Source organism: Macaca mulatta, chromosome 9 (assembly GCF_049350105.2).
Source record: "Macaca mulatta isolate MMU2019108-1 chromosome 9, T2T-MMU8v2.0, whole genome shotgun sequence".
Lineage (NCBI taxonomy): Eukaryota > Metazoa > Chordata > Mammalia > Primates > Cercopithecidae > Macaca > Macaca mulatta.
In genome coordinates this window covers 33,387,166-33,414,232 of record NC_133414.1, presented here as the reverse complement: position 1 = coordinate 33,414,232, position 27,067 = coordinate 33,387,166, and the positions used below count along the sequence as shown (strand labels likewise).

The window sequence follows — 27,067 nt, the reverse complement described above, 5'->3', positions numbered from 1 at the left end:
AATAGAGATATGCCTTAATTATAGACCATTAGAAATAATCTTTATGTATCACAAAGTCAATTTTCATTCCAGGAAGCCAGAGTCAGTCATTAATTTATGGCTAGATCTTTAATTAAAATATTTGCCTTACTTAGTATTACAAAATCATAATTTGGATTTGCAGTCAAGATAAGAAGACTGTTTTGTCAACTTAATGCTAAGCACTTGAGTTAATTTTTATTGAACAATAACTTTTAGAAAGATAATCGCTCCAGTCTCAATTATTTTTATGTTTGTGTGTTACCTTTTAATAGTTGCCAGTTATATTATTTTAGTAAGGTTGTAATGGTAGTTTGTATATTTGCTTTGAGTTGGTAACAAGAGTAAGCAGCTTCAAAAAGTACTTTTGAGGCAGGCTTTACTACTAAAACTGTTTACTATTGTGAAGCTGTTTACATTATTGTCTGGCATATCTCTTGGTAAATGGTTTAGTAGCACTATTTTCTATTGATGTAAACATTGAGGCCAGGCATGGTGGGTCATGCCTGTAATCCCAGCACTTTGGGAGGCTGAGGCAGGTGGATCACTGGAGGTCAGTTTGAGACCATTCTGACCAACATGGCAAAACCTCATCTCTACTAAAAATACAAAAATTAGCCAGGTGTGGTGGCACGTGCCTGTGGTCCCAGCTACTCAGGAGACTGAGGCACGAGAATTACTTGAACCCAGGAAACAGAGATTGCAGTGAACTAAGATGGCGTCACTGCACTCCAGCCTGGGCAACAGAGTGAGACTGTTTTAAAAAAATATATATGTGTGTGTGTGTGCCTGCGCGCATATGTATATATGTAGATATATATAAAATTCAGCTGACATCACTAGATCACTTACATTAGATCCAAGTATACAGCTTAACTTAGTATTCAGGTTTTTGCCTGGCCTTATCCTCTATTACTCTTTGAACGCTACAGTCTGTGCTAATTATTTCTAAAATTGTGTTACTCATCTACAGTATCTCATATCTTTATAGTCACTAAATGAATGTCTGCTGAATAAATGAGGAGGGAAAATTATTTTTGCGTAGAAAAACTATTAGTATGGTTCATTTCTGGGTGGTGATTGTTACTTTGATTGTACTTAACATTTGTTTTCAGAATTGTTCACCATGAATATATCATGTGTCAGCAGTAAAATAATAGATTTCTTTTAGCCACACCTGTAGAATTGAATGTTATTTGTTTCAGTAGCATCTAAGAAAAGGATACGTTCACATATGTCATAACTAAAGAATAATCAGACATTGATGCCTATTTTAAATTGATGCCAAAGTGAGATCAGCTTATTATATCTGTCAGTAATGCTTTCAGCTTTAGAGGGAAAACCAACAGCTAATAGTGGCCTAAATAATAAGAGGATGTTTTTCTCACATAACAGAAAGCCTGAATATAGGTCCTTCATGGTTCCTCACTCTGTTATACTTTGTCATCCTTAGCTGTTGCTTTTCATCATTCTATTTGTCGTATTTGCAAGATGGATACTACAGCTCCAGGCATTCATTCCAGGAAGGAGAAAGGGCAGTTTCAGCTGAGATGGTCCTTTTTATCAGGATAACAACACCCTTCTCAGAAACCTCAAACAGACTACCACTTCGTATTATTCAGAGCTTGGTCATGTGACTACTACTTGCAGGGAGACTAAGCTAGCAGGTATTTGGCTTTCCAGCCTATTGGGAGGTAGCAAGGGAAAGGGGAATTGGGAACAGCTTTAGGAGTGTCTGGTTCATTGTTACTTTTATTTCAGACTTTGAGGTGGGGATGTGGAGTGTAGTAGGTCTTTTTCAGCTAAGACCTAGAAAGTGTTTTCTAATGTTGGGGGCTTTTTCTGGGGTCATGATTGTTTTGTGTTTTAGGGACCAGCTTCCTTTCTTTCCTTTAGAAGAAACTAGAGAGCAGGCAGATACTTGCAAATACATAGAACCCCTTACCTCTTGTTTTCGGATACCTATTCTTTCTCCTAGATTATTAAATTGTTCCTGCAAGCATTTAAAGTTCCTCAGGTCTTACAAGTTTTTAAAACAAAAAAACAAAAAAAAAAACTTTCTTAGACATATAGCAGATTTTCTGCTTCACTTGGTTACCTCCCATTCTTTTTCAATCCATTCCAATCTGACCTTTGTCATTGAGTACTTTTTAGTTTTGTCTTAGCCTCACAACTATGTTTGACATAATCACTCCCTCCTTGAAAAAAAATTTTTTTTTTGACTTACATGGACACTACTGATTTTTTTTTTCAATACCTCTGTCTCCTCAGACTATATAAGTGGTTCTCCAACAGTGGTCCATGGAGTCCCCAATATCATTTTTGGGGCCCGGAAGATCAGAGCTGTTTTCAGAATAAGATGATGTCTTTTTAACTGTTTTGATATTTGCATTTGATTCTTGCTCCTTGTACTTCAACGTAACAACTTCCCTTGGTTTCTTGCATTCTATACTATTCTTTCTGCCTTAGGATCTTTTAAGCATCCTCCCAATGCCTAGACTACTTTTCTACACGAAACCTTTTTCATCCTTCATGAGTAATACTGGAAAGAGTGATGATAAATTAGTTGCTGCTTATTCTTCCATTCTTAAATATTCTTTCTCCAAGCGTGTTTCCCTGATATTCTGCTTTCCCGTAGACTTAGGTTCTCCTCCTATATGCTCTCATTGCGCTTTCATAGCACTCAATTGTATGAGTCAGAATTCTGATCACTTAATTGTTTAATATTTGCCCCACTATTACTTATGCTCCACTAAAGCACAGAGGGAATCTGTCTTGGTTATCATTCTAGCATGTCATCTCACATTCCATAACTATTTGTTAAATGAAAGAATGGTTGAAAAGCTGTTGCAGGACAGGCATGGTGTTTCACACCTGTAATCCCAGCACTTGGGGAGGCTGAGACAGGAGGATCTCTTGAGCCTAAAAGTTCAAGACTAGCCTGGGCAACATAGCATGGTGGCACATGCCTCTAGTCCCAGCTGCTCAGGAGGCTAAGGTGGGAGAATTTCTTGAGCTCAGAAGGTTGAGGCGGCAATAAGCAGTGATTGTGCCACTGCACTCCAGCCTGGGTGACAGAACGGAGACCCTGTCTTTAAATAGGTATTTAAAAAAATAAAAATCACTCAGCAATATTTGGCTGCCATAGTAGTGCTAATTATAATTTACCGGGAATTACAATTGTGATTACTGGGCCCTGGGATTGCAGCAAAGACTAAAGACCATTCATGTTTTCCTGGAGTTTATTCTAATGGGTTTGTATATGGTGATGCCTAAGATCCTTTCCACTTCAAAGATTCAATGATATTAAATTATGCATACTAGGTATACTATTTTGAAGATTAAATATATGATGGCATCTGTAAAGGTTAGAAAGGTTCCTTTACCTTTAATTTGTATAGTTGAAACACTTTTTTGTTTTTCAGTCCAAGCCTTATGCATTTGATCGGGTGTTCCAGTCAAGCACATCCCAAGAGCAAGTGTATAATGATTGTGCAAAGAAGATTGTTAAAGGTAAATATATTTAACCTGCTGAGTTGTCTCAGCAATAAGTAAATAAGTTTGTGATCTTTTCTACTTATTCAACTTTCTCTTTTTCATTTTAATGCTCCTTTCTTCTAAGTTAATTGCAGAAGAAAGTTGTTTAAATAATAAAAAGGTCAAATACAATTAGTAAGTATTCTATTGCTGAAATTCCGTGATTATGTACAGTACCTAATTAAGGGTATTATGAGAACTATGTTACACACTTATTCTTGAGAGATGCATTTCTATTAGATATTCCTGGGAGAATTTCCAAGGTGGCAGTTCTAGAAAGAGAACAGCATGAGAATGAAAACAAAATGGCTAGACACATTTCTAAAAAGTAGTGGAAAATGGCAGTCTATCATTCTTCCATTCCATTGTTATTCCTTCCCCAAAGACTTACCTATATCCCTTGAGGAATTTAACAAGGGTTGCCAAGGGTGAGAAAAGTATGTGCATTCCAGTTAATACTGTAACTTATACAAGGATATGTATAATTTTACGTTTTCTAAAACCATTGAATTTTAAAGCTTAGAGAGTACTCATTGTTTATCTGGAGTTACTTCCAGTTACTGTAGAAATCTGTTTAATCAAAGGGATGACTATTACTTTGTGATATGATTTATTTCATTTTTTTACAGCTGTAGTTGTTAAAAACTGCTTCTTAGATTGAGGCAAAATCTGTGTTGTGGCATTCACCACATTTGAGGAGTTGAGATTCAGTATAAAAGTAGATGGATTAGGATAGCATAGGAGCACAGATGTTCATCCTAGTAGCAGGAGATAAAGTGGAGTTATAGAAGGTCTATAGATGTAAGGGAGGGAAAATGTGGATGTACTCATTATATCAATTCCATATTGTCTAATACAGGGAGGAGAGTCATCATGGAGATGAGGAAGGGGGAAGAAGTTCTAGGAAAAGGCATGAAATGGATGGATTCAGGCAGTGTAAGAGTATTGCCAGGCAGTATTAAGGGCCCACGTGAGGTTAGCTGCTGAAAGAGTTGAATTTTTGCCCATTTGGAGTTTTGCTAATTGAGTACAAAAGAGGGAAGTGGGGGACAAGAGAATTGAGGAAATAGTCAAAGGAGTGATTATAATGGTGGACCATGGGATCTAAGGTGATTAAGTTACAGGCATAAGGATATGAGGGAGGCTGAAGGGCAGTGAAAAAAGGTGGTTACATTAGTGGGTTGTAGATCTCAGTGGGGTCAAAGATTTGTTGGAATCAGGGTACTGGATGGAGTAATAGAAGGTGAATACAGACAGTCCCTGACTTAGAACAACTTAAAATTGTTTGACTTTATGATGGTGGAAAAGCAATACACATTCATTAGAAACAATATTTCTAGTACCTGTACAACCATTTTGTTTTTCACTTTCAGTATAGTATTCAATAAATTATATGAACTATTTGACACTTTATTATAAAATAGGCTTTGTGTTAGATGGTTTTGCCGAATTGTAGGTCAATGTACGTGTTATGAGCACTTTTATTATTATTATTATTATTTTTTTTTTTTGAGATGGAATCTCGCTCTGTCGCCCGGGCTGGAGTGCAGTGGCGCAATCTGGGCTCACTGCAAGCTCCGCCTCCTGGGTTCACGCCATTCTCCTGCCTCAGCCTCCCGAGTAGCTGGGACTACAGGCGCCCGCCACCTCGCCTGGCTACTTTTTGTATTTTTTTTTAGTAGAGACAGGGTTTCACCGTGTTAGCCAGGATGATCTCGATCTCCTAACCTCGTGATCTGCCCGTCTCGGCCTCCCAAAGTGCTGAGATTATAGGCTTGAGCCACCGCGCCCGGCCTATGAGCACTTTTAAAGTAGGCTGTGCTAAACCATGGTGTTTGGTAGGTTACATGTGTTTGATGCATTTTCAGCTTAAGGTATTTTCAACTTACAATACATTTTTCAGGAAGTAGCCCCATTGTAAGTTGAGTATTATCTGTACTTGAAATTGAGATTATGGAAGCAATGCAGTTAGTAATGAAAAGGTAAAGGAGTTGTCATGGAGTTGGCTTCTGAGGTAGTAAAGAAAGGATAAGGCCAGACATGGTAGGTCACACTTATAATTCCAGCACTTTGGGAGGCTGAGGTGGGAGGATTGCTTGAGGCCAGGAGTTTGAGACCAGCCTGGGCAACAGCGAGACCTCATCTCTGTTTTTAAAATAAAAATGAAAGAATAAGATTGCAGAAAATTTGGTTGAGGAGCTGAGAGGCCAGGGTATTTTAGTGGGATTATCTGCTACAGACTTTGAAACCACCAATACTGTTGTATTACAGCAGTAATGGTATTGGTGAGAGGGAGTGAACTGGGTACTGAAATCTTTGTAAAATGAAGGGGAATTAACACTTGTAATTGTGTAAATGACTGCAGCAAAGAGGAACAGGGTCATCATGTTGTAAGCATCATGTGGTTTTCCAGAGGGATCTGTCGTAGAACACAATTTTTTTGATTGAGACATACTTCTGTCTCATCAGTACAGTTTAAGATTACATTAGCTTTCTAACGAATAGAAAGTTACTGATTCATGAATTCATGGGCAATTTGAATATACAGGTCTTTTTTATATCTCTTGCTGCCTACTTTAAACCCCACCCCATACTTGCACTTTGGAGAGCAAACCTTTAAGGCGCAGATTCCATTTTGTTCATTTTAGCTCTTAATCATATTTTGAGTTTTATTTTTATAATTATCTTACCGGGGGGGATCTAGTAAGTTGGCTGTCAGCACATTTGATAAGTCTATTAAAGTGTCAAAGGCATTGAAGTTCGAAAAATATGATTCTAAATCATTTATAAAGTGCTTAATGGGCCATGGTCCCTAGCTTAATCTTCTAAAATGAATAAGATTGTTGACAGTTATTTAAATCACACTGTTTGGGTATTCAGCCGACCTCAGAGCGTCTTACCTATACAGTTGGCTAGTCCTTAATTTGTCAACATACTCACAAGAAGATGATGAAAAACTTGAATCCTTTTATCAAGCGTTGGTGCATGAGTCTAGTATATGCCCAAAGTACCAATTGAATAACCATATCCAAACAGGAAATGAGGTTAGTTCAACCATAGTCTTTACTTAATGAAATTTTGGTATACTTATTTCATAATCTATTGCTTTTTGCATTTTGAAAATGTATGTAACATTTGTGTCTTCTATTACCTTTGTTCTCTTTGGGTTTTAAAACTAATCTACAGTAGCTGTGAGATTTTTATCCTTGGAATGTAATCCTCCTTAGTAACTAGAAACTTGGGTTCATTTGAAGCCATTCTTTTGCTATCATACTATCCACATCAACCTTAAAGTCTCTCTCAACACTGTTTATTCTGTTGTTCTGTTTTGAGGATCATATTTGTGGAAGATGGTAGTAAACAGAAATACCTCCATTATAATATCATCAGTTAATATTTTATGGTCTTTCCTAAGCAGCGCAGGTTCATTCATTCATTCATTCATTTTTTTTTCTGAATATGACTTTAAAAGTTCTTCTTAGGGCCTTAGTTTTTATTTTGTTTCGGTTTTCTAAGAGTTACTTATCCTGGACTTTTATCTTTCTCATGCTGTTCTGATGAGTTCTCTCTCTCTCTCGTACATCCTTAGTTACATAATCTCTTAATAATAGGCTCATACTCAGAGTTTTTCAAAATCTATTGTTTTTTAAGTGGTACCTAACCTTTAGGAAAAGAAGAAGATGAAGTCTGTTGTCCTAACATTTAGGATATATGCATCTATTACTTTTGTTCTGCTTTATTACTATTTGCAGTTCTAAGGTGAAATCGTTAGCTTCCTGAAATTTCTCTTCTTTTCTCAAAATTTCAGTCCCTTCTTCATCTTGCTTTACTGTTTGGAACTGTGTTCAGGATAATAGTTCCCTTCTCTGTAATATGGTAAGAGTATAATCTTAGGAATCAGACAGTCCTAGATTGAATTCCAGGCTATGCCACTTTCTTGCTGTGTGACTTTTGGCAAGTTACCTAACCTTTCCAAATCTCAACTTTTTTTTCTGCAAAATAGGTACTAGGAGTTGTTAAACACAAAACGGGTATCAACTGCTAGTTGTGGCCTCTGTCGTCGTCTTCTTCCTTTTTTTTCTTTTTTTAATTGAGATGGAGTTTTGCTCTTGTTGCCCAGGCTGGACTGCAATGGCACGATCTCAGCTCACTGCAACCTCTGCCTCCTGGGTTCAAGCGATTCTCATGCCTCAGTCTCCTGAGTAGCTGGGATTACAGACATGTGCCACCACGTCCTGCTAATTTTTGTGGTGTTAGTAGAGACAGGGTTTCTCCATGTTGGTCAGGCCGGTCTTGAACTGCCAACCTCAGGTGATCTGCCCACCTTGGCCTCCCAAAGTGCTGCGATCACAGGCGTGAGCCACCATGCTCGGCATGTGTCCTCTGTCTTCTTAGAGGAAATTATTAATTCAATCAGTCATGGTTGTATTTGGGATAAACTCATAGTCTCAACTATTTCTACTGTACAAAATTAGACTTCCAGCAAGTGTTAGAAGACAAGGTTTCTATCATAATCTCTTTCTTCTTCTATGCAACCTTTGTAATTTATGTCAGTATCACCTGGCCATGATTTCCTTTTATCTTCACCCAAGGGCTCTGTACCATTTTGGAGACAGAGACTGTGTGTAGTAGCTGGTGGGACTTGTCCTGGAGAAGGATATGAATGTGGCAGGGTTACCAGTAATACATGTAGGAGAAGGATGGCGTAGGGGTAGGTACCTAGGGAGGTGTGAGGACAGGAAAGCAATTAAATACATGGTAGGTTGTACTTGGGACAATCATTGTTAAACAGATTGGATGGGAAGCCATGGTTAGAAATTGTTGGTAGGCAAAGATCAGCAGAATGATGGGCCAGCTGGAATTTCTTTTGAGATAGAGATTTGATGAGCAAGTTGCCAGTAATGACCTGAAGCAGATAGTACTCTCTGGGTCACTGACAAATTCATTGAGATTGCACTCGCTCATAATTGTCTGGACAAGTTTATAATTTGATTATATGTAGGGCTGTTACCATTCCCTATTTGTAGATTTGTTAGATACAATTGTTTCTTTTGAATAAGATTTATCCACTTGTATTCTCTTGAATTCCGAATCCGAGTGATTTGTTTCCCTTGTGTTAAGTAGTTATTTATTCAGTGCCCACTATATGATAAGCATCTCATCAGGTCTTTGTAGATTTCCTGTTTTTTCCACCATGGCTTCCTGACATGAACTCACTGCCACTGTATTCACCTTTGGTTTTTCCAGATGTAGCCTGCCTTGTGTTTATTTTGGTTCCTCTTCTCCTTGAATATATAGTACAGTGGTTAAGAGCAGGTCTCTGGAGCCAGGTCTATTTGCATTTGCATCTCAACTTCATCTTACTAGCTGTGGAGTTACAGTCAAGTTTATTGAACCTCTCTGTCTCAGTTTTCTCATCTCAATAATGGTACAGTGCAGGCCAGGTGTGGTGGCTCACACCTGTAATCCTAGCACTTTGGGAGGCCGAGGCGGGTGGATCTCCTGAGGTCAGGAGTTGAAGACCAGCCTGGCCAACATGGTGAAGCCCCGTCTCTACAAAAAATACAAAAATTAGCTGGGCGTGGTAGCACACGCCTGTAATCCTAGATATTTGCGAGACTGAGGCAGGAGAATTGCTTGAACCTGGGAGGCAGAGGTTGCAGTAAGCCGAGATTGCGCCACTGCACTCCAGCCTGGGTGACGGAGCAAGAATGTCTCAAAAGCAAAAAGCAAATAGTACAGTGCAGGGGGTTTTGTGATGATTAAATATAATAATACATAAAAAATGGTTAGAACCTGACTCATTGTAAGCTCTCAGATGTTAATAGTAACTTCATATGATGACTTCTAATTCTCAGAGCTTTTCCCTAAGTAGTCATTTTGTTGGAGCGGCTGAAGTTCAGAGAGATAAAGCAACTTTTCTAAAACGTGATCTCACTAGCTAAATATTTAGCTGTTATCTCACTAGCTAAATATGTTTTTTCTGTTGATAAAGTATGAAAGAAGTAATACTTATTGAGAGTTGTCCACCTCTGTTTCTCATAGGAATGACAAAAGTATATTAAAAAGGGTGAGGGAGGCTTTAGAAAGATGCTGTACATTGATGATGGTAATAAATATTCAGCAAGCATTTGAGTTCCTCTGGAGTACCAGGCACTGTGTTAGGAGTTAAACACAGTCCTGACCTTGAGGAGTTGACAGGCTGGTGAGTAAAGCAAACAAGTAAATTGACAGAATACTCATTGGTAAGTATTATGATTAAATGCAGATACTGTAAGAACACATAGGATGAGACTTTTACTCAGATATTTTGGGGGTGGGTTGTGGAATTGGTTTCGAGGAAGAAGTGAATGTGATACATGAAATAATTTTGCTTTCCTTCTGAAAAATGAAAAGATTTTGAAGGAAAGTTTCAAATGTTTGGAGTCTCTTAAAATCTTCTCAGGGAAGTAAGTAATGATGTCTTTTTTCTCGTTAATAAATGTTTCTGTAGGAAATCTATTATCTAGTTAGTTGTGCCCAATGTTGGGGGTTTTTTTCTTTTAAAAATAATAAAAACAAGGATTGGCTTGCTTACTGGTTTACTTTTCACTGTTATATGCTGTTTCCAACAGAGGCTTCTCTTTTTGACTTCCTCTAGAATAGAATGTAATTTCATAGTACTTTTCTTGTTATCAAAAACAAAAAACAAAATCCTCGAAAGCCAGAAATCAAAAGATTGCCTTTTTCCCCCCTTTGACCTAATAAAGGAATATATTTAAACGTTAATGTCAGAAGCTAGAAAAAAATTGAAAAAAAAATTCATAGGAGGGTCAGGTGCAGGGGCTTACTTAGGCCTGTAATCCCAGCACTTTGTGAGGCTTGTGGCAGGAGGGTTGTTTGAGCCCAGGAGTTTGAGACCAGCCTGGACAACATAGCAAGACCCTGTCTCTACAAAAAGTTTTTTAGAATTAACCAGGCATGGTGGCATGTGCCTCTCTAGTCCTGGCTACTTGAAGCTGAAGCAGGCAGCTTACTACACCCAGAAGGTCTGCAGTGACCAGTGAGCTATTTACTGTGCCATGGCACTCTGAACAGATGGGAGACCCTGTCTCATAACTTTTTTTTCCATAGAAACTTCTTGGTAATTGATTTTGATTTTTCATAGGAACTTCTTGGTAATTGATTTTGAGGTAGGACTGAGTGTTATACTTCGTGGGTAGGGTAAAGAGGAAGGTAGGGGTTTGTGAGGATTAGCTACTAATTAACCATCAATTAGTCTCGTTTCTAAAATCTCATCTGTATGTAAATTGACAGAAGACATTTTTCTTTTTGATCACATAAAGCTTTGGAATGTATAGTAATGACATTTGAGATACATGCTGATAGAAGAGATTCTTTATTATAAGCAATGGAATTTAAAATTTGTTTCTTAATTGACCACAGAAAGCAGTCTGGGTCCAGAAAAATTGCTTAGATGGATCATCACTAAGAAATTTACTATTGTTATATATTTATAACATATATGTATAACACACACACATATATAACATATATTTTTATAACATATATATGTTATGTATTTCCTTTAATGTCTTTATAAATCCTTTGTGTACTAAACTTTGATGGAGTCTTCCATATTAGCAGAAAGAAAATCTGAATCTTTCTTGCCACTCTTTCCACAAATAATTTTGGTAGTTTTTTTGAGAGAGTCTCACTCTGTCACCCAGGCTGGAGTGCAGTGGCTCCATCTCAGCTCACTGCAACCTCCTTCTCCTGGGTTCAAGCGATTCTTGTGCCTTAGTCTCTCGAGTTGCTAAAATTACAGGCATGTACCATCACATCCAGCTAATTTTTTTTTTTTTTGAGATGGCGTCTCACTCTGTCACCCAGACTGGAGTGCAGTGGCACAATCTTGGCTCACTGCAACCTCCGCCTGCCTGATTCAAGCAATTCTCCTGCCTCAGCCTCCCAAGTAGCTGGGACAACAGGTGCGCGCCACCAAGCCCAGCTAATTTTTTTGTATTTTTAGTAGAGACGGGGTTTCACCATGCTGACCAGGCTTGAACTCTTGACCTCGTGATCCCCCTGCCTTGGCCTCCCAAAGTGCTGGGATTACAGGAGTGAGTTACTGCACCCAGCCACTCCCACAAATATTTTATTTTACAGAATTTAGTATGCAAGGATTAGGAAGAGGGTGTGTGCACGTGTGTGTGTGTGTGTGTGTGTGTGTGTGTGTGTGTGTGTCTTTTAGGGTCTTTTATACCTCACTGAGAATAAACATCTGACATTTCCCTGTAACATTCTTTAAGTAATTTCTTTTTTAACCTTTTCTCCACCCTATCATCTTGTAGTTTAAGTAATTTCTTATGAATCTTTCTTAAGGAAGAAAATCCCCTGAATTATAAAGTCTCTTATTTTCTCATAGATGTACTTGAAGGATATAATGGAACAATATTTGCATATGGACAGACATCCTCTGGGAAGACGCACACAATGGAGGTAACATTTTATAATCTGTGCTTAGATGTAGTTTGCAATACATACAGCATTCATTCATTATTTGTGATACTGTTTCACCATGCATAAACATTTTAATTTACTCTTTATTGCCTTTTCTCATACAGATAATATGCATGTAACATCACTGTTGGAATCTAATCAGTTCCTGAGTTTAAATAGTAAGGGATACCTGTATTTGAGGTTATATTTGAGATTGTTTTATCAGTTAGCATAACCATAAAATAATGAACATTTTAGACAAGAATTTTCTATCACCCTGTTATATGGGAAATTTTGAATGCTTATGTGTTGTTGATTCTATTTAGTATAAATAACTTTTTCCTGTTCTCCTTGGCTCCTCCTTCCTCAAAATACCTCTTACTCTTCTCTGATAAGAATGTTGCCATAATTATCAGTGCTGCTGTTAATAATAGATGGGGACTCACTATAGCTTTGCTTCTAGAAAACAGCCTGTGATTTTCTGCCACTGCTAAAGAGCATCTGTTTTTATCATTTATTTGACTACTATATTAAGTAAATGACTGCTTTTAGTGTGATTCATATTACTGATTTTCATATTATAGAGAACAAGGACATCCTAGTATTTGCATGAATTTGCCTTGAAGTAGAAGGAGCAATGTAGAATTATGGAAAGAAACTAAAATCTTTTTTATTATGTTCATTTTACAATGAACATTTTACAAGCATGGATAATCTAAATCTAGTGATTAAATGAAGTGTTAAGATCTGTTGGTGACCCATGTGGTTGATGTACAGTACTATGTGTATGTGTAATAGTTGAATTGGATTTTTTAGGTATTTACAGAGCCGTTTCCACAAAATACAGTTCCCATCCTTTCTTGACTATAAGTTGTAGATTGAAACTCTTTGTTTTTACTTCATATTTTATAATTTGTCTAAGAAGTCTAGTTTTGTTTTTTGTTTAGGGTAAACTTCATGATCCAGAAGGCATGGGAATTATTCCAAGAATAGTGCAAGATATTTTTAATTATATTTACTCCATGGATGAAAATTTGGAATTTCATATTAAGGTAAATTCCTTGAGGAAAGTTTGTATTTTATTTTACAGCAAGAATACTGTTCTTAAAAAATTGTAAATGCTAGTTTCTTTAAAGTAATTTTAAAAATTATTTTTATGGAAAGGCATAGTTGAAAGATCATTCAGGTTAGTAAACTTGGATTCTTGTTCATCTGCCATTAGATGAACAGGAATGTTAACTAACTTAAATGATTTAGTCTTTAGCCTCCTCCATAAAATAAAGGAGGTTGCTTTACTGCAGAACTTGAAAGTTTCTACTACACGAAACTATTCTAATTCGTTTTAGATGAAGATAATGTGAATTATGTCCAGTGAGAAGACTGCTTAAATAACTAAGCTAATTTGGTTAATTTATGTCTTCCCATTAGAATGTGAACTATGGCTGGTATGTTGATAACTGTTCTCCTAGTCTAAACAGTGCCTAGCACTCAGACCTCAATATGTGAGTAAGTTATTATATAATTTTAGTTGATTGATGTTTTTTTAAATTTGCCCTTTAGGTTTCATATTTTGAAATATATTTGGATAAGATAAGGGACCTATTAGATGGTAAGTTAAATTCTTGCTAGTTAATCAGTTTTAAGTAGCATCTGTTAATTCCTTTTTAATAGTAGATATGAGACTATTTCTTTGTAACCTGTATGAAACTGTCTTAAGTTATTGGAAATAGAATTTTTTTTTCTTCTAAAGTTTTAGTTGAATACCTCTAAATAGAATAATTTGTTTAAAGCGATGTTTATGGGTACTTCTTAAGTAGTAATTAGAGCACTGGACTGGGAGTTACATAATCTGAGCCCTGAGTTCTAGTATTCTGTCAGCTCTCAATTAGATACGTTGTCCTTAGGCAAATCATTGAACCACTCCCGGTTAACGTTCTTGTTTATAAAATGTGGGTGGTATAGGTTGGAGTGGTCCTAAAATTCTATATTGTTACATTGGTTTCTATTTAGATCTCCTACTGTGTCTATAAGGTCTGCTTTAGAGCAATGTTTTAGCACTTTTTTTAGAGTTCAACTATTGCTGTTAGGCTGCTCAGAGACGCCTATCAATTGAATTATTTCACATCCAGTGTTAGTTTTAGGAGAATGTTGCTAATATTTATTTTTCTTTTTCAGTTTCAAAGACCAACCTTTCAGTTCATGAAGACAAAAACCGAGTTCCCTATGTAAAGGTATTTATAGTACAGTTGTCTAGAAAAACCCTGTAATACTTTTTTTTTGAGACAGTCTCACTCTGTCTCCCAGGCTGGAGTGCAGTGGTGCAATCTTGGCTCACTGCAACCTCTGCCTTCCAGGTTCAAGCAATTCTCCTGCCTCTGCCTCTTGAGTAGCTGAGATTACAGGCGTGTGCCACCACGCCCAGCTAATTTTTGTATTTTTTGTAGAGACGGGATTTCACCATGTTTGCCAGACTGGTCTCAAACTTCTGATCTCCTGATCCACCCGCCTTATTTATTTATTTATTATACGGAGTCTCACTGTGTTGCTCAGGCTGGAGTGCAGTGGCTCACTGCAACCTCCACCTCCCAGGCTCAAGCAATTCTTCTGCCTCAGGCTCCCAAGTAGCTAGGATTGCAGGCATCTCCCACTGCGCCTGGCTAATTTTTATATTTTTATTAGAGACAGGGTTTCACTATGTTGGCCAGACATTAATGTATTTTTAAAAATTATTTCACAGGGGTGCACAGAGCGTTTTGTATGTAGTCCAGATGAAGTTATGGATACCATAGATGAAGGAAAATCCAACAGACATGTAGCAGTTACAAGTAAGTAGAAAATAACACCGGTTAGGATTTAAAACCAGCTTAAAATATCCTTATCCAGGTGATTAATTATAAGATTGCTTTAGGGAAATTGTTAAGAGGAAATCATGTTTATTTATATTTGTGTAATTTCCTTGCAGATATGAATGAACATAGCTCTAGGAGTCACAGTATATTTCTTATTAATGTAAAACAAGAGAACACACAAACGGAACAAAAGCTCAGTGGAAAACTTTATCTGGTTGATTTAGCTGGTAGTGAAAAGGTAAAGTCTTCATGTATTTTGATAAATATTTAAGCATCTTTGTAAACTTTAGTTTGAATTGGGAGTTATGCAGGATTCGTTGTTGCATCTTGAAAACTTATCAAATTGGATTTGGTAACCTGAGATTTGTAACTGCTGATACCATTGCTTTATGATGACATCAACTGAATAATCAGTTCCAAGTTACTGTTGTTTGACCATAGTCTAGTTCAACTCATAAATAGTTTGTGACTTAAGATGTGTTCATGGTGAGAACTTGTTCGGTGTATGTTGTTATAAACTTTATTAGGTATCCCTTTTCTAATTTTTGGTATGTATTTTATCCATATTGGCCAGCGGGGTCCCTATTAAAACTGGTAACTGTCCATTAGTCTTTTCTGGTTTGGTTGGACTTGCTTCTTTCCTTTGGATGATTGTTTCATTATTACAATTCTATACAGTCTGATTCTTGTCTGTATCAAATTAAGTTTGAATGTTATAATAGGGACCTCTGTGACCATTTTTGCTGTTGTGCTAATTTTGTTTCTTCTGCTTAGAATGATACATCTGTTCTGTTCTGTTGTGAAGTCTTATACACATCTTTCGAAGATTATCTAATGTTGAGAATTCTCCTAAGTTGTTTATTCAGCCAACATTGCTAATTTATTGGTCTGACCTATCTTTAACATAGATACTAGCTGGGCGTGGTGGCAAAAGCCTGTAATCCCAGCTACTGGGCAGGCTGAGGCAGGAGAATTGCTTGAACCCAGGAGGCGGAGGTTGCAGTAAGCCGGAATTGAGCCACTGTACTCCAGCCTGGGTGACAGAGTGAGACTCAGTCTCAGAAAAAAAAAAAAAAAGCCACACAACATAGATATTTAGATACTTTATTTTATTTTATTTTTTTTTAGAAGAAGCAGGTTTGCTTATATAATGAGTTTAAACTCAGTCTCTGTTTTCTAATAGTTACAACATCAACATTATGCATTAGCCAGTTTTAGAAGTTTCCTCTTTTCTAATGTAGCAAAGGGGACTAAGATTAATGAACTACAAATTTACATTTAAAGCGGTTATTTTCAAGAGTACCTACAAACTACAGATAAAATTTGATGTCTCTCTAATCAAACTCTTAAGAGTAGTACTCAAGAAATGGTGGTACCTAAGAGTAAATGCTTGGCAAATAAGATCATGAAGCTTTTCATGTTCTTTTTTCTTTTTTACTGGTTGTTGATGACCTCTGAAAATTTTAGAAAATTTAAAGAAAATTTTTGTAATTTTGTTCCGTTCTTTTGAAATCTTATGTATAGGTTAGTAAAACTGGAGCTGAAGGTGCTGTGCTGGATGAAGCTAAAAACATCAACAAGTCACTTTCTGCTCTTGGAAATGTCATTTCTGCTTTGGCTGAGGGTAGTGTGAGTATACATGTCTTCTATCTCCCTGTTACCTTACGGGGCATTATTTAAATATAGGTGTATATGTGTGCATGGGTGTTAGAGAGGGAGAGAGAGAGATTCACTGTGTTTCAATCAGTATGTGTAAGTTGTCTTTTGGGAGTTTATAATATTGTATGTATATCCTAGTTCACATTTTAATATCAAATAGTTAACTGAAATAACCTTTTAATTTATTTAAAGTAGCATATTTTTATAACATTTTATTGTACAGAAACCCACTGGTCTTGTTTTCTTTCTTTCTTTTTGTATGCAGACATATGTTCCATATCGAGATAGTAAAATGACAAGAATCCTTCAAGATTCATTAGGTGGCAACTGTAGAACCACTATTGTAATTTGCTGCTCTCCATCATCATACAATGAATCTGAAACAAAATCTACACTCTTATTTGGCCAAAGGTTTGTTGTTAAGAAAGTACAAAACCTAAATGTAGATAGACCTTTTGTTTATAAAATGTAGGAAAATGTGAGCTGTTATTCCAACCTGTACATATTGTTTTGTGCTAGACACACTCAATTTGAATTGATGACAGATAATACAAGATGGGCCTGTTTTTGATACTGCTTGGTTTAAGTTTTAGTACACATTAAAGTCAGATGTAATTTTAGTCAAATTTATGTGACAAGCTGTAATTTGGTATTAAAGAAAATAAGCATTTGACTCAAATAATGTTGTAAAAGCCTGGCAAACATAATCCTGTGTTAGGCCTGTAGACATGCATGACAGGTTAACATCTATATGAGTTGATTAGGAAAATCAGTAATGATGATTCCGTCTTTGACTTTCAACAGTAATTTCTTAATTCAGCCTTGCAAACAAATTGGAAAAATATAGGTCTTTGTCTTTTATTTTTAGTGATTTTTTTTTTTAAGCTATTGACGGATTTTGGAGCAGACTCAAATTTAGTTGGGTTGTAAATAACCTCATAGGTTGTGTCTTTTAGTATTTAGTCTAAGAGATTATTGGAGAAGAATAAATTTCTTAGCCATATATACATATATTCCATATAGATAAAATTAAAAATAATTTCAGTCTCATCCCTTTTTTCCTCCAATTACATCTCTTAGGGCCAAAACAATTAAGAACACAGTTTGTGTCAATGTGGAATTAACTGCAGAACAGTGGAAAAAGAAGTATGAAAAAGAAAAAGAAAAAAATAAGATCCTGCGGAACACCATTCAGTGGCTTGAAAATGAACTCAACAGATGGCGTAATGGTAATAACTTAAGAATTTGTCATCTTAAGTTTGTTAAATACAGATTTAGAGCATAGAAACGTAGAAATAGTTCAGCAAAATCAGTAAGTGACTAGATCAAGAAATTTAATAGACATCGAAATAATTATTTAAAATCTAATAGAAATCCTGGAGCTGAAAAATAAAATGAGCAAAATGCAGTAGAGACCATCAGTAGTAGAATTAATTGACCAGAAGAAAGCATCTGAACTTGAAGACAGATTATTTGAAAATAACACAATCAGAGAATAAAAAGTTTAAAAGAACGACGCTGAGTGCAGTGGCTTATGCCTGTAATCCCAGCACTTTGGGAAGCCGAGGTGGGCAGGTCACCTGAGGTCAGGAGTTAGAGACCAGCCTGGCCAACATGGTGAAACCCCATCTCAACTGAAAAGACCAAAATTAGCCTGGCATGGTGCTGGGCAGCTGTAATCCCAGCTAATGAGAAGTCTGAGGCAATAGAATTGGTTGAACCCTGGAGGCAGAGGTTGCAGTGAGCCTAGATTGCACCACTGTACTCCAGCCAGGGTGACAGATTGAGACTCCGTCTCCAAAAAAAAAAAAATTTTTTTGAAGGAATGAAATTGAAATTAGTTTTAGACATGTTGTTTCTTATTAACCACTTTATCATATTTTAGGGGAGACGGTGCCTATTGATGAACAGTTTGACAAAGAGAAAGCCAATTTGGAAGCTTTCACAGTAGATAAAGATATTGCTATTACCAATGATAAACCAGCAACCACAATTGGAGTTATGGGAAATTTTACTGATGCTGAAAGAAGAAAGTGTGAAGAAGAAATTGCCAAATTATACAAACAGCTTGATGACAAGGTAGGTATTTCCCGATTTAGGTCTGTTTTATATTAGGATACTATTGACATGAGTGTTTTTATTTTCTAATTTTTCATATTTTAGTGCTGTGGGCACTTAGGATCTTTATACATATTCCTTGATTTCTGTTAATCTTGTAAAAATTATTAACAAAATAAGTCATAATTTCTATGTGGAAACTGTATGAGGGTGTATCTTTTTTTCCCCTCTTTTTAAGCTGAAAGAATTTTATAAGGCAGCAGTCCCCAGCCTTATTGGCACCAGGGACTGGTTTCAGGGAAGACAATTTTTCCATGGACCAGGGTGGGGGAGATGGTTTTGGGATGAAACTTCCACCTTGGATTATCAGGCATTAGATTCTCATAAGGAACCTGTAACCTAGATCTCTTGCATGCACAGTTCGTAATAGAGTTCACACTCTTAATGATATTCTAATGCCGCTGTTCTGTCAGAAGGCGGAGCTTAAGTGGCAATGCTTGCTGCACACCTCCTGCTGTGCGTCCCGGGTCCTAACAGGCTTCCAGTACTGCTCTGTGGCCTGGGGACTGGGGGACCCCTGTTCTAATGAAAACTTGGCATTGGGTCATTGGGAGCCTTAGTGATACCAACTGTTAGAATCAGGGCTCTGAAGATTCCAATAAAAGATGATGTAGGAGATTAAGGGAAACACAATAGAGTGGAAATACTATCTTCCTGCTTTGCATATGGAAGTAAAGTCAATAGTATGAATAATAGCAAATTAAGAACATAAGAATGGAAGGCAAGAAGAAGAGCAGTAAAGAAATTAGGCTGGGTGCGGTGGCTGAAGCCTGTAATCCCAGCACTTTGGGAGGCCGAGATGGGCGGATCACGAGGTCAAGAGATCGAGACCATCCTGGCTAACACGGTGAAACCCCGTCTCTACTAAAAAAGTACAAAAAACTAGCGGGGCATGGTGGCGGGCACCTGTAGTCCCAGCTACTTGGGAGGCTGAGGCAGGAGAATGGCGTGAACCCGGGAGGCCGAGCTTGCAGTGAGCTGAGATCCGGCCATTGCACTCCAGCCTGGGCGACAGAGAAAGACTCAAAAAAAAAAAAAAAAATTAGAAGAAATTTTTTTTTTTTTTTTTTTGAGACAGAGTCTCACGCTGTTGCCCAGGCTGGAGTGCAGTGGTACAATCTCAGCTCACTGCAAGCTCCGCCTCCCGGGTTCATGCCATTCTCCTGCCTCAGTCTCCCGAGTAGCTGGGATTACAGGTGCCCGCCACCACGCCCAGCTAATTTTTGTGTATTTAGCAGAGACAGGGTTTCACTGTGTTCACCAGGCTGGTCTTGAACTTCTGACCTCAGGTGATCCATCTGCCTCAGCCTCCCAAAGTGCTGGGATTACAGGCGTGAGCCACCACGCCCGGCTGAAAATATTTTTTTAAGCTGATATTTTTAATGTGTTTTAAGCAGAGATGGCAGATTCGAAGTACATGACCATTATAAGTATTGATAATTGAAAGAAATTCCTTTTGTTTTGCCATTTTCTTAAAAGACATTAAAATAAGCAATGTTGAATTTGGAGAAATGGTTTTGAATATTTGTGGGGGAGTAGTAATCTTATAACCTGTATTGGGAAACAACTAGAACCAGGTTGTTAACTACTTGGTTAACTGGATACTTCAAATTCTAGGATGAAGAAATTAACCAGCAGAGTCAACTGGTAGAGAAACTGAAGACGCAAATGTTGGATCAGGAAGAGGTGAGTTGAGTACCTTTTATATTGCTTCCAGAAAAGCTTTATAGTTTTGGTTTCTGAATCCCATTGACTTTGTCTTTAGTAGTTGTATAATTTTGGGTATGACTCTCTTAGTGGGAATAAGAATGTCACATGGATAAAATGAGTTTTTACTCATTCGTCGTATCTACCCACATAAAATCTGTTGTTCATTTCTGCCATCGTTTTTTTCATCCTGGTTCTTGACTTTTCTCTTCTTGTCACCTACTTTGGATTCTCATTTTACCTTCTCACCTAGCAGAGCAGGGGGATAATTGAAAAGCAGTCCTTTAAAATTTTTTTGTGGGAGTGGTGTGTAGGGTGAAGACAAAGACTGCTTCAGTAAGAAGGAGATACTCTCCGTCGGTGAACTTAATCCTGGTCAGATCATCTTTCAACTATAGCATTTTGTATTTCAACTATAAGTGCATTATTCCTCAAAGGGGCACTATCGACATTTTGCATTGGATAATTTATGTTTTTCTGTCCTTTGCATTATAGGACATTAAGCATTCCTGGTCCCTACTCCTAAATGCCATTAGCATTCTACCCTATTATTAACACTCCCACAGATTTCCAGGTATCCCTACAGGAGAACCACTAATGTGGATGATTGTGGTGTTCTCCTAATCAGTCTCTTGGTGTCCTTGCAGTTCAGATTTTGTGCTGATACCAGGTTTTGTTTTTGTTTTTGTTTTTGTTTTTGATATGAAGTCTCACTCTTGTCCCCCAGGCTGGAGTGCAGTGGCGTGATCTCGGCTCGCTGCAACCTCCGCCTCCCGGGTTCAAGTGATTCTCCTGCCTCAGCCTCCCGAGTAGCTGGGATTACAGGTGCCCGCCAGCACGCCTGGCTAATATTTTTGTATTTTTAGTAGAGACAGGGTTTCACCATGTTGGCCAGGCTGGTCTCAAACTCCTGACCTCGTGATCTGCCCACCTCGGCCTCCCAACGTGCTGGGATTATAGGCGGGAGCCACCCCGCCTGGCCCAAATCTAAATTTTTAAGCAACTCTTGTAGAATGCTGTTTTCCTTTATTACATTAATTTGCGTGTGACTGCAGTCGATCTCTCATAGCCAGCTTCTCCATGAATACCCTTTCCTGTATTACTAAGCACTTTATCTGTCCCGTCCCTCTCTTACGGTTCTTACCTTCTATCTTGTATTGCACTTATTCATGTACCTATCTTCTCTTCTACTGTGTTCCTTAAACATACAGTCTTTGATTTTCTTTCTGCCTTGCAGCATCCAGCACAGTGCTTGCACATAGTTGACATTTAGTAAACCTGTTTAATGAATAAATGTTGCCACACTGAATACCATCCATATTTCACTCCGTTTGTTCTTGGCAAATGGTGAAGCTTCATGGGTGTTTTTTAAAACCTGCATACTTTTGGGGAAAATAAATTATTTTCTGTCCTGTAGCTTTTGGCATCTACCAGAAGGGATCAAGATAATATGCAAGCTGAGCTGAATCGCCTTCAAGCGGAAAATGATGCCTCTAAAGAAGAAGTGAAAGAAGTTTTACAGGCCCTAGAAGAACTTGCTGTCAATTATGATCAGAAGTCTCAGGAAGTTGAAGACAAAACTAAGGAATATGAATTGCTTAGTGATGAACTGAATCAGAAATCGGTAGGATATAGCTTTATTTTCTTTTTTAATGCTTTAGTACAAGTATTCTTAACCTAAAAACTACTTAAGTAACTTATTTCTATGTAAGTCAAATATCGATAACATCAATTTTCAAGGACTCGGGTTTCAACTTCTATTCTTTCTGTATATGAAGCCTTAGAGGTGGAGGAAGACAGTTATCTTAGTTCCTAAGGTCTGTTAATATCTAATTTAAATGCTATTTTAAAGGATGTTTGCTACTCCTAATGTTTAATTTTTTTAATTTAGTATATAGCATGTGGAACCTAATGTTATTACTAATGTTAAAGGAAAAATAATTTAAAGCTCCTAGTTGCCAAGTAAAGCTACTAGATGATTGTTCAAACAATAAATTAAATATGCAATACAAATTAAAATGCTATTTAATCAACTATGTGAATTATTTGGAATAGATGTGAGGATATGTAACTTAATACGATTTATGTTTTATTTACTGTTATATTTCCACTACCTGGAGCAGTGCCTTCTTAGCACAGTGTAGTTGTGGTTCCCCAATAGATGGAGATTTTTCCTTGCTAAAAATTGATACAGGAGAGACATTGCCAACCTCCAACAGTGATGGCAGAAATAATATCTGTGATTGTTTCAACATCATGAAGGAGCTATTTTGTGATTTTGTTGTGGTTAATGCTAGCTTCTTGTTTAGAAATCAGCATCTAGAGTTGCACTCAGGACCCGTGTCCACCCTTTATTTCCCCACTCACATTAACTTGTCTAGAAGAAAGCAGTCAACAGTACAAAATAACACTTTTAAAAGGTTTCCTGCGCCCCTATGAGTTCCTTTTCTCTTTTTAATCTACAAAGTTACATTTAGCTTGAAGTTAACATTGAGTACTGTAGAGATCCAAGACACCATTATAACTAACTCTTACTGAGTTGCATTATTAACAAAGCTAATTGTTGTATGAAAGAATAACAGGAGTTTCTTACAACTCTGAAAGGTGGTCCTTGGCCACTGATTGTGGTCTTAAGACAGCTATATATATGTTTCACTTGTGGAGCTGAAATCTATCAGCATTACATTGATAATAGGAGTTAGAAATGCCTAGTGTTTAGCATCTATTTATGTGCTTAGACAGTGTTGCTGTTTAGTTGTTAGAGAAAACGGTAATTTAAACAATTATGGTAGAAGCATGCTATATTATACGACTTGCAAGATAATTGGTATCATATTGTAGATTAACCTGGGTGGATACACACTCTACTGATACTCAGAAAGTTAAGGAAATGATCAACTACCATAAGAATTAAGCAATTGGAATGATGGCATCTTTCCTAAAAGATATTGATGAAAAGTCAATAAATGGCATTAAAAATACAGTACAGTACAGGCATTAAAAATAAGCCCCACACTTTTCAGATTTTGGAATGTGTGCATTATACTTACCAGTTGAGCATTTCTAATTGGTAAGTCCAAATGCTTCAGTGAGCATTTTCTTTGAGCATCATGTAAGCACTCAAAAAGTCCCAGATTTTGGAGCACTTCGGATTGGGGATGCTCACCTTGTATCTAATCTGCGATATGAGTTATTTTGAAGTGGGCCAAACTGGGTTGGACTTTTCAAAATTTGGTGATTTTGTAGCTGGTAAGCAAGCTATGATTTGAGATTTATAATTATAGTCATTAAACAGATAATATTACTTTATCATGATCTCCTGGATAATTGCTTGTATCATAGTATTGTCACATGGATTCTTTCCAGTGAATAAGTATATAGAAAGTAGATGAAGAAAGCATACTAACCATCTAGAAAACAGTGTCATTGTAACATTAATTTGCTGACTCACTTTCTAAAGATAAGACATAATATAGTAATAGATGATAATCAAATCTAGTTAAATTTGAGGCTTCCCATTTTTTTAGACAGAAAATATTATTCAATCTCAGGAATTTAGTGAAATAACAACACAAACTGCCTGCTCTTAATGGAGAACAATGTGGCTACTTTTACCATAGCCTATTAGGTCTAAAATATTTTTTAAGTTTGAGCTGGGAGCCCAAAACTTGGTAGATGGTTCAAGAAAATGAAAGCAGAAAAGGCATGGTTTTGTAAAACCATGTGTAAAACATGAAACATCTATGAGTATTTGATTTGAGTTTTCACGTAGATTTAACTATACTTTTGTTTTGGGTTCTCTTAGGCAACTTTAGCGAGTATAGATGCTGAGCTTCAGAAACTTAAGGAAATGACCAACCACCAGAAAAAACGAGCAGCTGAGATGATGGCATCTTTACTAAAAGACCTTGCAGAAATAGGAATTGCTGTGGGAAATAATGATGTAAAGGTAAATATAATAACTAAATATTAAGGACAATTTTCTGTATACACTTGTACTTTTGTTTACTACTAATATGAAGTTCTTTTCGTATTCATGATCTCATCCTCACAATCAGTCATGTGTAGTAGGTGCTATTAACTGCATGTTAAATAGATCAGGAGGGAGCAAGAGAATAAGGGCGCCCAAATAGATAAATTCAGTAGGTGGCATTTATTGGATCTCATGTTTGATTCTTTACTATAACATTTTCCCCAACCTGGGCAATGTGGCAAAACCCTGTCTCTACAAAAAATACAAAAATGAGCCTGGCATGGTGGTGTGTCCCTATAGTCCCAGCTATTGGAGTGGGAGGATTGCTTGAGCCTGGGAGGTCAAGGCTGCAGTGAGCTGCAATCACACGACTGCACTCCAGCGTGTGCAACAGAACAAGATGCTGTCTCCAGAAAAAAAAAAAAAAAAAAGATTTAGCACTTAGAAATTACGTTAGTAAATTTCCGTAAGTGAAATGATTGGAACAACAATTAAGATAAGTTCAGGGACCAGACATAGCGGCTCAAGCCTGTAATCCCAGCACTTTGGGAGGCCAAGGCAGGAGGATAACTTGAGCCCAGGAGTTCGAGACCAGCCTGGGCAACATGGCGAGACCCTGTCCCTACAAAAAACTTAAAAATTAGCCGAGCATGTGGGCATGGTGATACGTACCTGTAGTCCAAGGTATTTAAGAGACTGAAGCAGAAGGTTAAGGATGCTGTGAACCATGTTTGTGCCATGGCACTCCAGCCTGAGCAACAGAGTGAGACCCTATCTCAAAAAAAAAAAAAAAAAATTAGCTCAGGGAATACATTTATAATGAATGGGCTTGTGGTTGCTTTAAATATTTAAAGAAAAGTAAAAGATGAGCACCGCTTTCTTAATTCTTTTTTATTTTAGTGTGAAAAATTGCAAACATATAATAGTAGAGAGAATAATGTAATGAGCTCCAGAGTTTTCAGTTTTCAAAATATTGCCGTATTTTCTTTATATCTCTTTGTCCTAATCTTTTTAAGAATACTAATATTGGTTGTTAGCATCAGGCATGTGACTTGGTAAAAACTAAGACCAAAGAATCAAACTAAGACTCTTAACTGAAAAACCATGCATATAACATGAAAGATTTGTATGTTGCAGTAGCTGTTTAGACTTTACCTTTTTGATTAAAGCCTAATTACAATAACAAAGAGAACATACACTTGGGTTTATACTGAGAGCCTTCTAAAAAGCTCAGTCTGTTAACCAGAGTTGGAACTGAAATAAAAGTTTTGACAATATGGAGTACACATTTCCGTCTGTTGTATTGTTTGATGTTGCTGTTTGCTGTTAACTGATTCTTCAGTTTAAAAATGAAGAAAAAGTATTTTAAAAAATAGAAAAAGAATAAACTAAAATCAAAATAAAAGTTGCTGTTTGTTGATGGAGGCAAGGATTCTCATGACTCTTCATATGTTATTCAGTGTACTCACTTTCGGGCCACTTGACTTGCTTTCTTTTCACCATCAGTCTAAACATTTCTGCCCTGTCCTGTTTATGGTGAAGTAATGTGAGATGTAGAGTAATGATGTGAGATGGAGAGAAATCTCTACGATGGAAAAGTACATTTATTTTATATCGCAGAACACCAGAGAGATGACGTTCAAAATTTGCTTTGTAGGTTTGCAACTTTTCAGAAAAATCTTACATTTTATGTTCAAATAATTATGATTTAAGTCAAAAAGTGTCGAGAGAGAGTGGAAATGGCTTACGTTTAGTGGCAGATGGATGAAATCCAGGTTCCCTGACCACTAGATTTTTTTTTTTTTTTTTTTTTTGAGACGGAATTTTGCTTTGTCGCCCAAGCTGGAGTGCAGTGGTGCTTGGCTCATTGCATCCTCCACCTCCCAGGTTCAAGCAGTTTTCCTGCCTCAGCCTCCCGAGTAGCTAGGATTACAGGCATGTGCCACCACGCCTCACTAATTCTTTGTATTTTTAGTAGAGACGGGGTTTCACCATGTTAGCCAGGATGGTCTTGATTTCCTGATCTCATGATCCACCCGCCTCGGCCTGCCAAAGTGCTGGGATTACAGACGTGAGCCACCATGCACGGCCATAGATTTTTTTTTTATTTCCCACTATACCATAGCATTTTGGAAATAAGTCATCTTTGCAAATAGCTATTCTGATTTAAAAAAAAAAAAAAAGGATCCTCAGTATTTTTGTCATTAACAAGTAATTCTTTTCCTCTCGTCATATATGTCTGTTAGAGTGCTACTTTTTTTTTTTTTTGAGATGGAGTCTCGCTCTGTCGTCCAGGCTGGAGTATAGTGGCGCGATTTCGGCTCACCACAACCTCCGCCTCCTGGGTTCAAGTGATTCTTCTGCCTCAGCCTCCTAAATAGCTGGGACTACAGGCATGCACCACCACACCTGGCTAATTTTTGTATTTTTAGTAGAGATGGGATTTCACCATATTGGCCAGCCTGGTTTCGAACTCCTGACTGCAGGTGATCTGCCCGCCTCAGCCTCCCAAAGTGCTGAAACTACAGGCATGAGCCATTGTGTCTGGCCCTATTGCCGAGTTTTGTTTTGTTTTGTTTTTGTTTGTTTTGAGATGGAGTCTTGCTCTGTCGCCTAGGTTGGAGTGCAGTGGCACTGCAACCTCCTTTTCCTGGGTTCAAGCGATTCTCCTGCCTCAGCCTCCCGAGTAGCTGGGACTACAGGCTCCCACTCCCACGCCTGGCTA

At 37.4% G+C, this 27,067-nt stretch overlaps 1 protein-coding gene across 1 annotated transcript in view; it reads left to right on the top strand.

Annotated features, from left to right (window-relative positions):
• Positions 1–27,067, top strand: part of KIF5B (kinesin family member 5B) — a 48,193-nt gene that overhangs the window by 4,545 nt on the left and 16,581 nt on the right. Inside the window, exons 2-15 of the mRNA XM_015146761.3 lie at positions 3,444–3,531; positions 11,963–12,036; positions 12,984–13,088; positions 13,597–13,645; positions 14,212–14,267; positions 14,774–14,861; positions 14,999–15,123; positions 16,410–16,514; positions 16,810–16,955; positions 17,625–17,773; positions 18,430–18,623; positions 20,280–20,348; positions 21,787–21,993; positions 24,175–24,318. Of these exons, the coding sequence (XP_015002247.2) occupies positions 3,444–3,531; positions 11,963–12,036; positions 12,984–13,088; positions 13,597–13,645; positions 14,212–14,267; positions 14,774–14,861; positions 14,999–15,123; positions 16,410–16,514; positions 16,810–16,955; positions 17,625–17,773; positions 18,430–18,623; positions 20,280–20,348; positions 21,787–21,993; positions 24,175–24,318 (1,599 nt within the window). The remainder of the gene's footprint in view (positions 1–3,443; positions 3,532–11,962; positions 12,037–12,983; positions 13,089–13,596; positions 13,646–14,211; positions 14,268–14,773; positions 14,862–14,998; positions 15,124–16,409; positions 16,515–16,809; positions 16,956–17,624; positions 17,774–18,429; positions 18,624–20,279; positions 20,349–21,786; positions 21,994–24,174; positions 24,319–27,067) is intronic.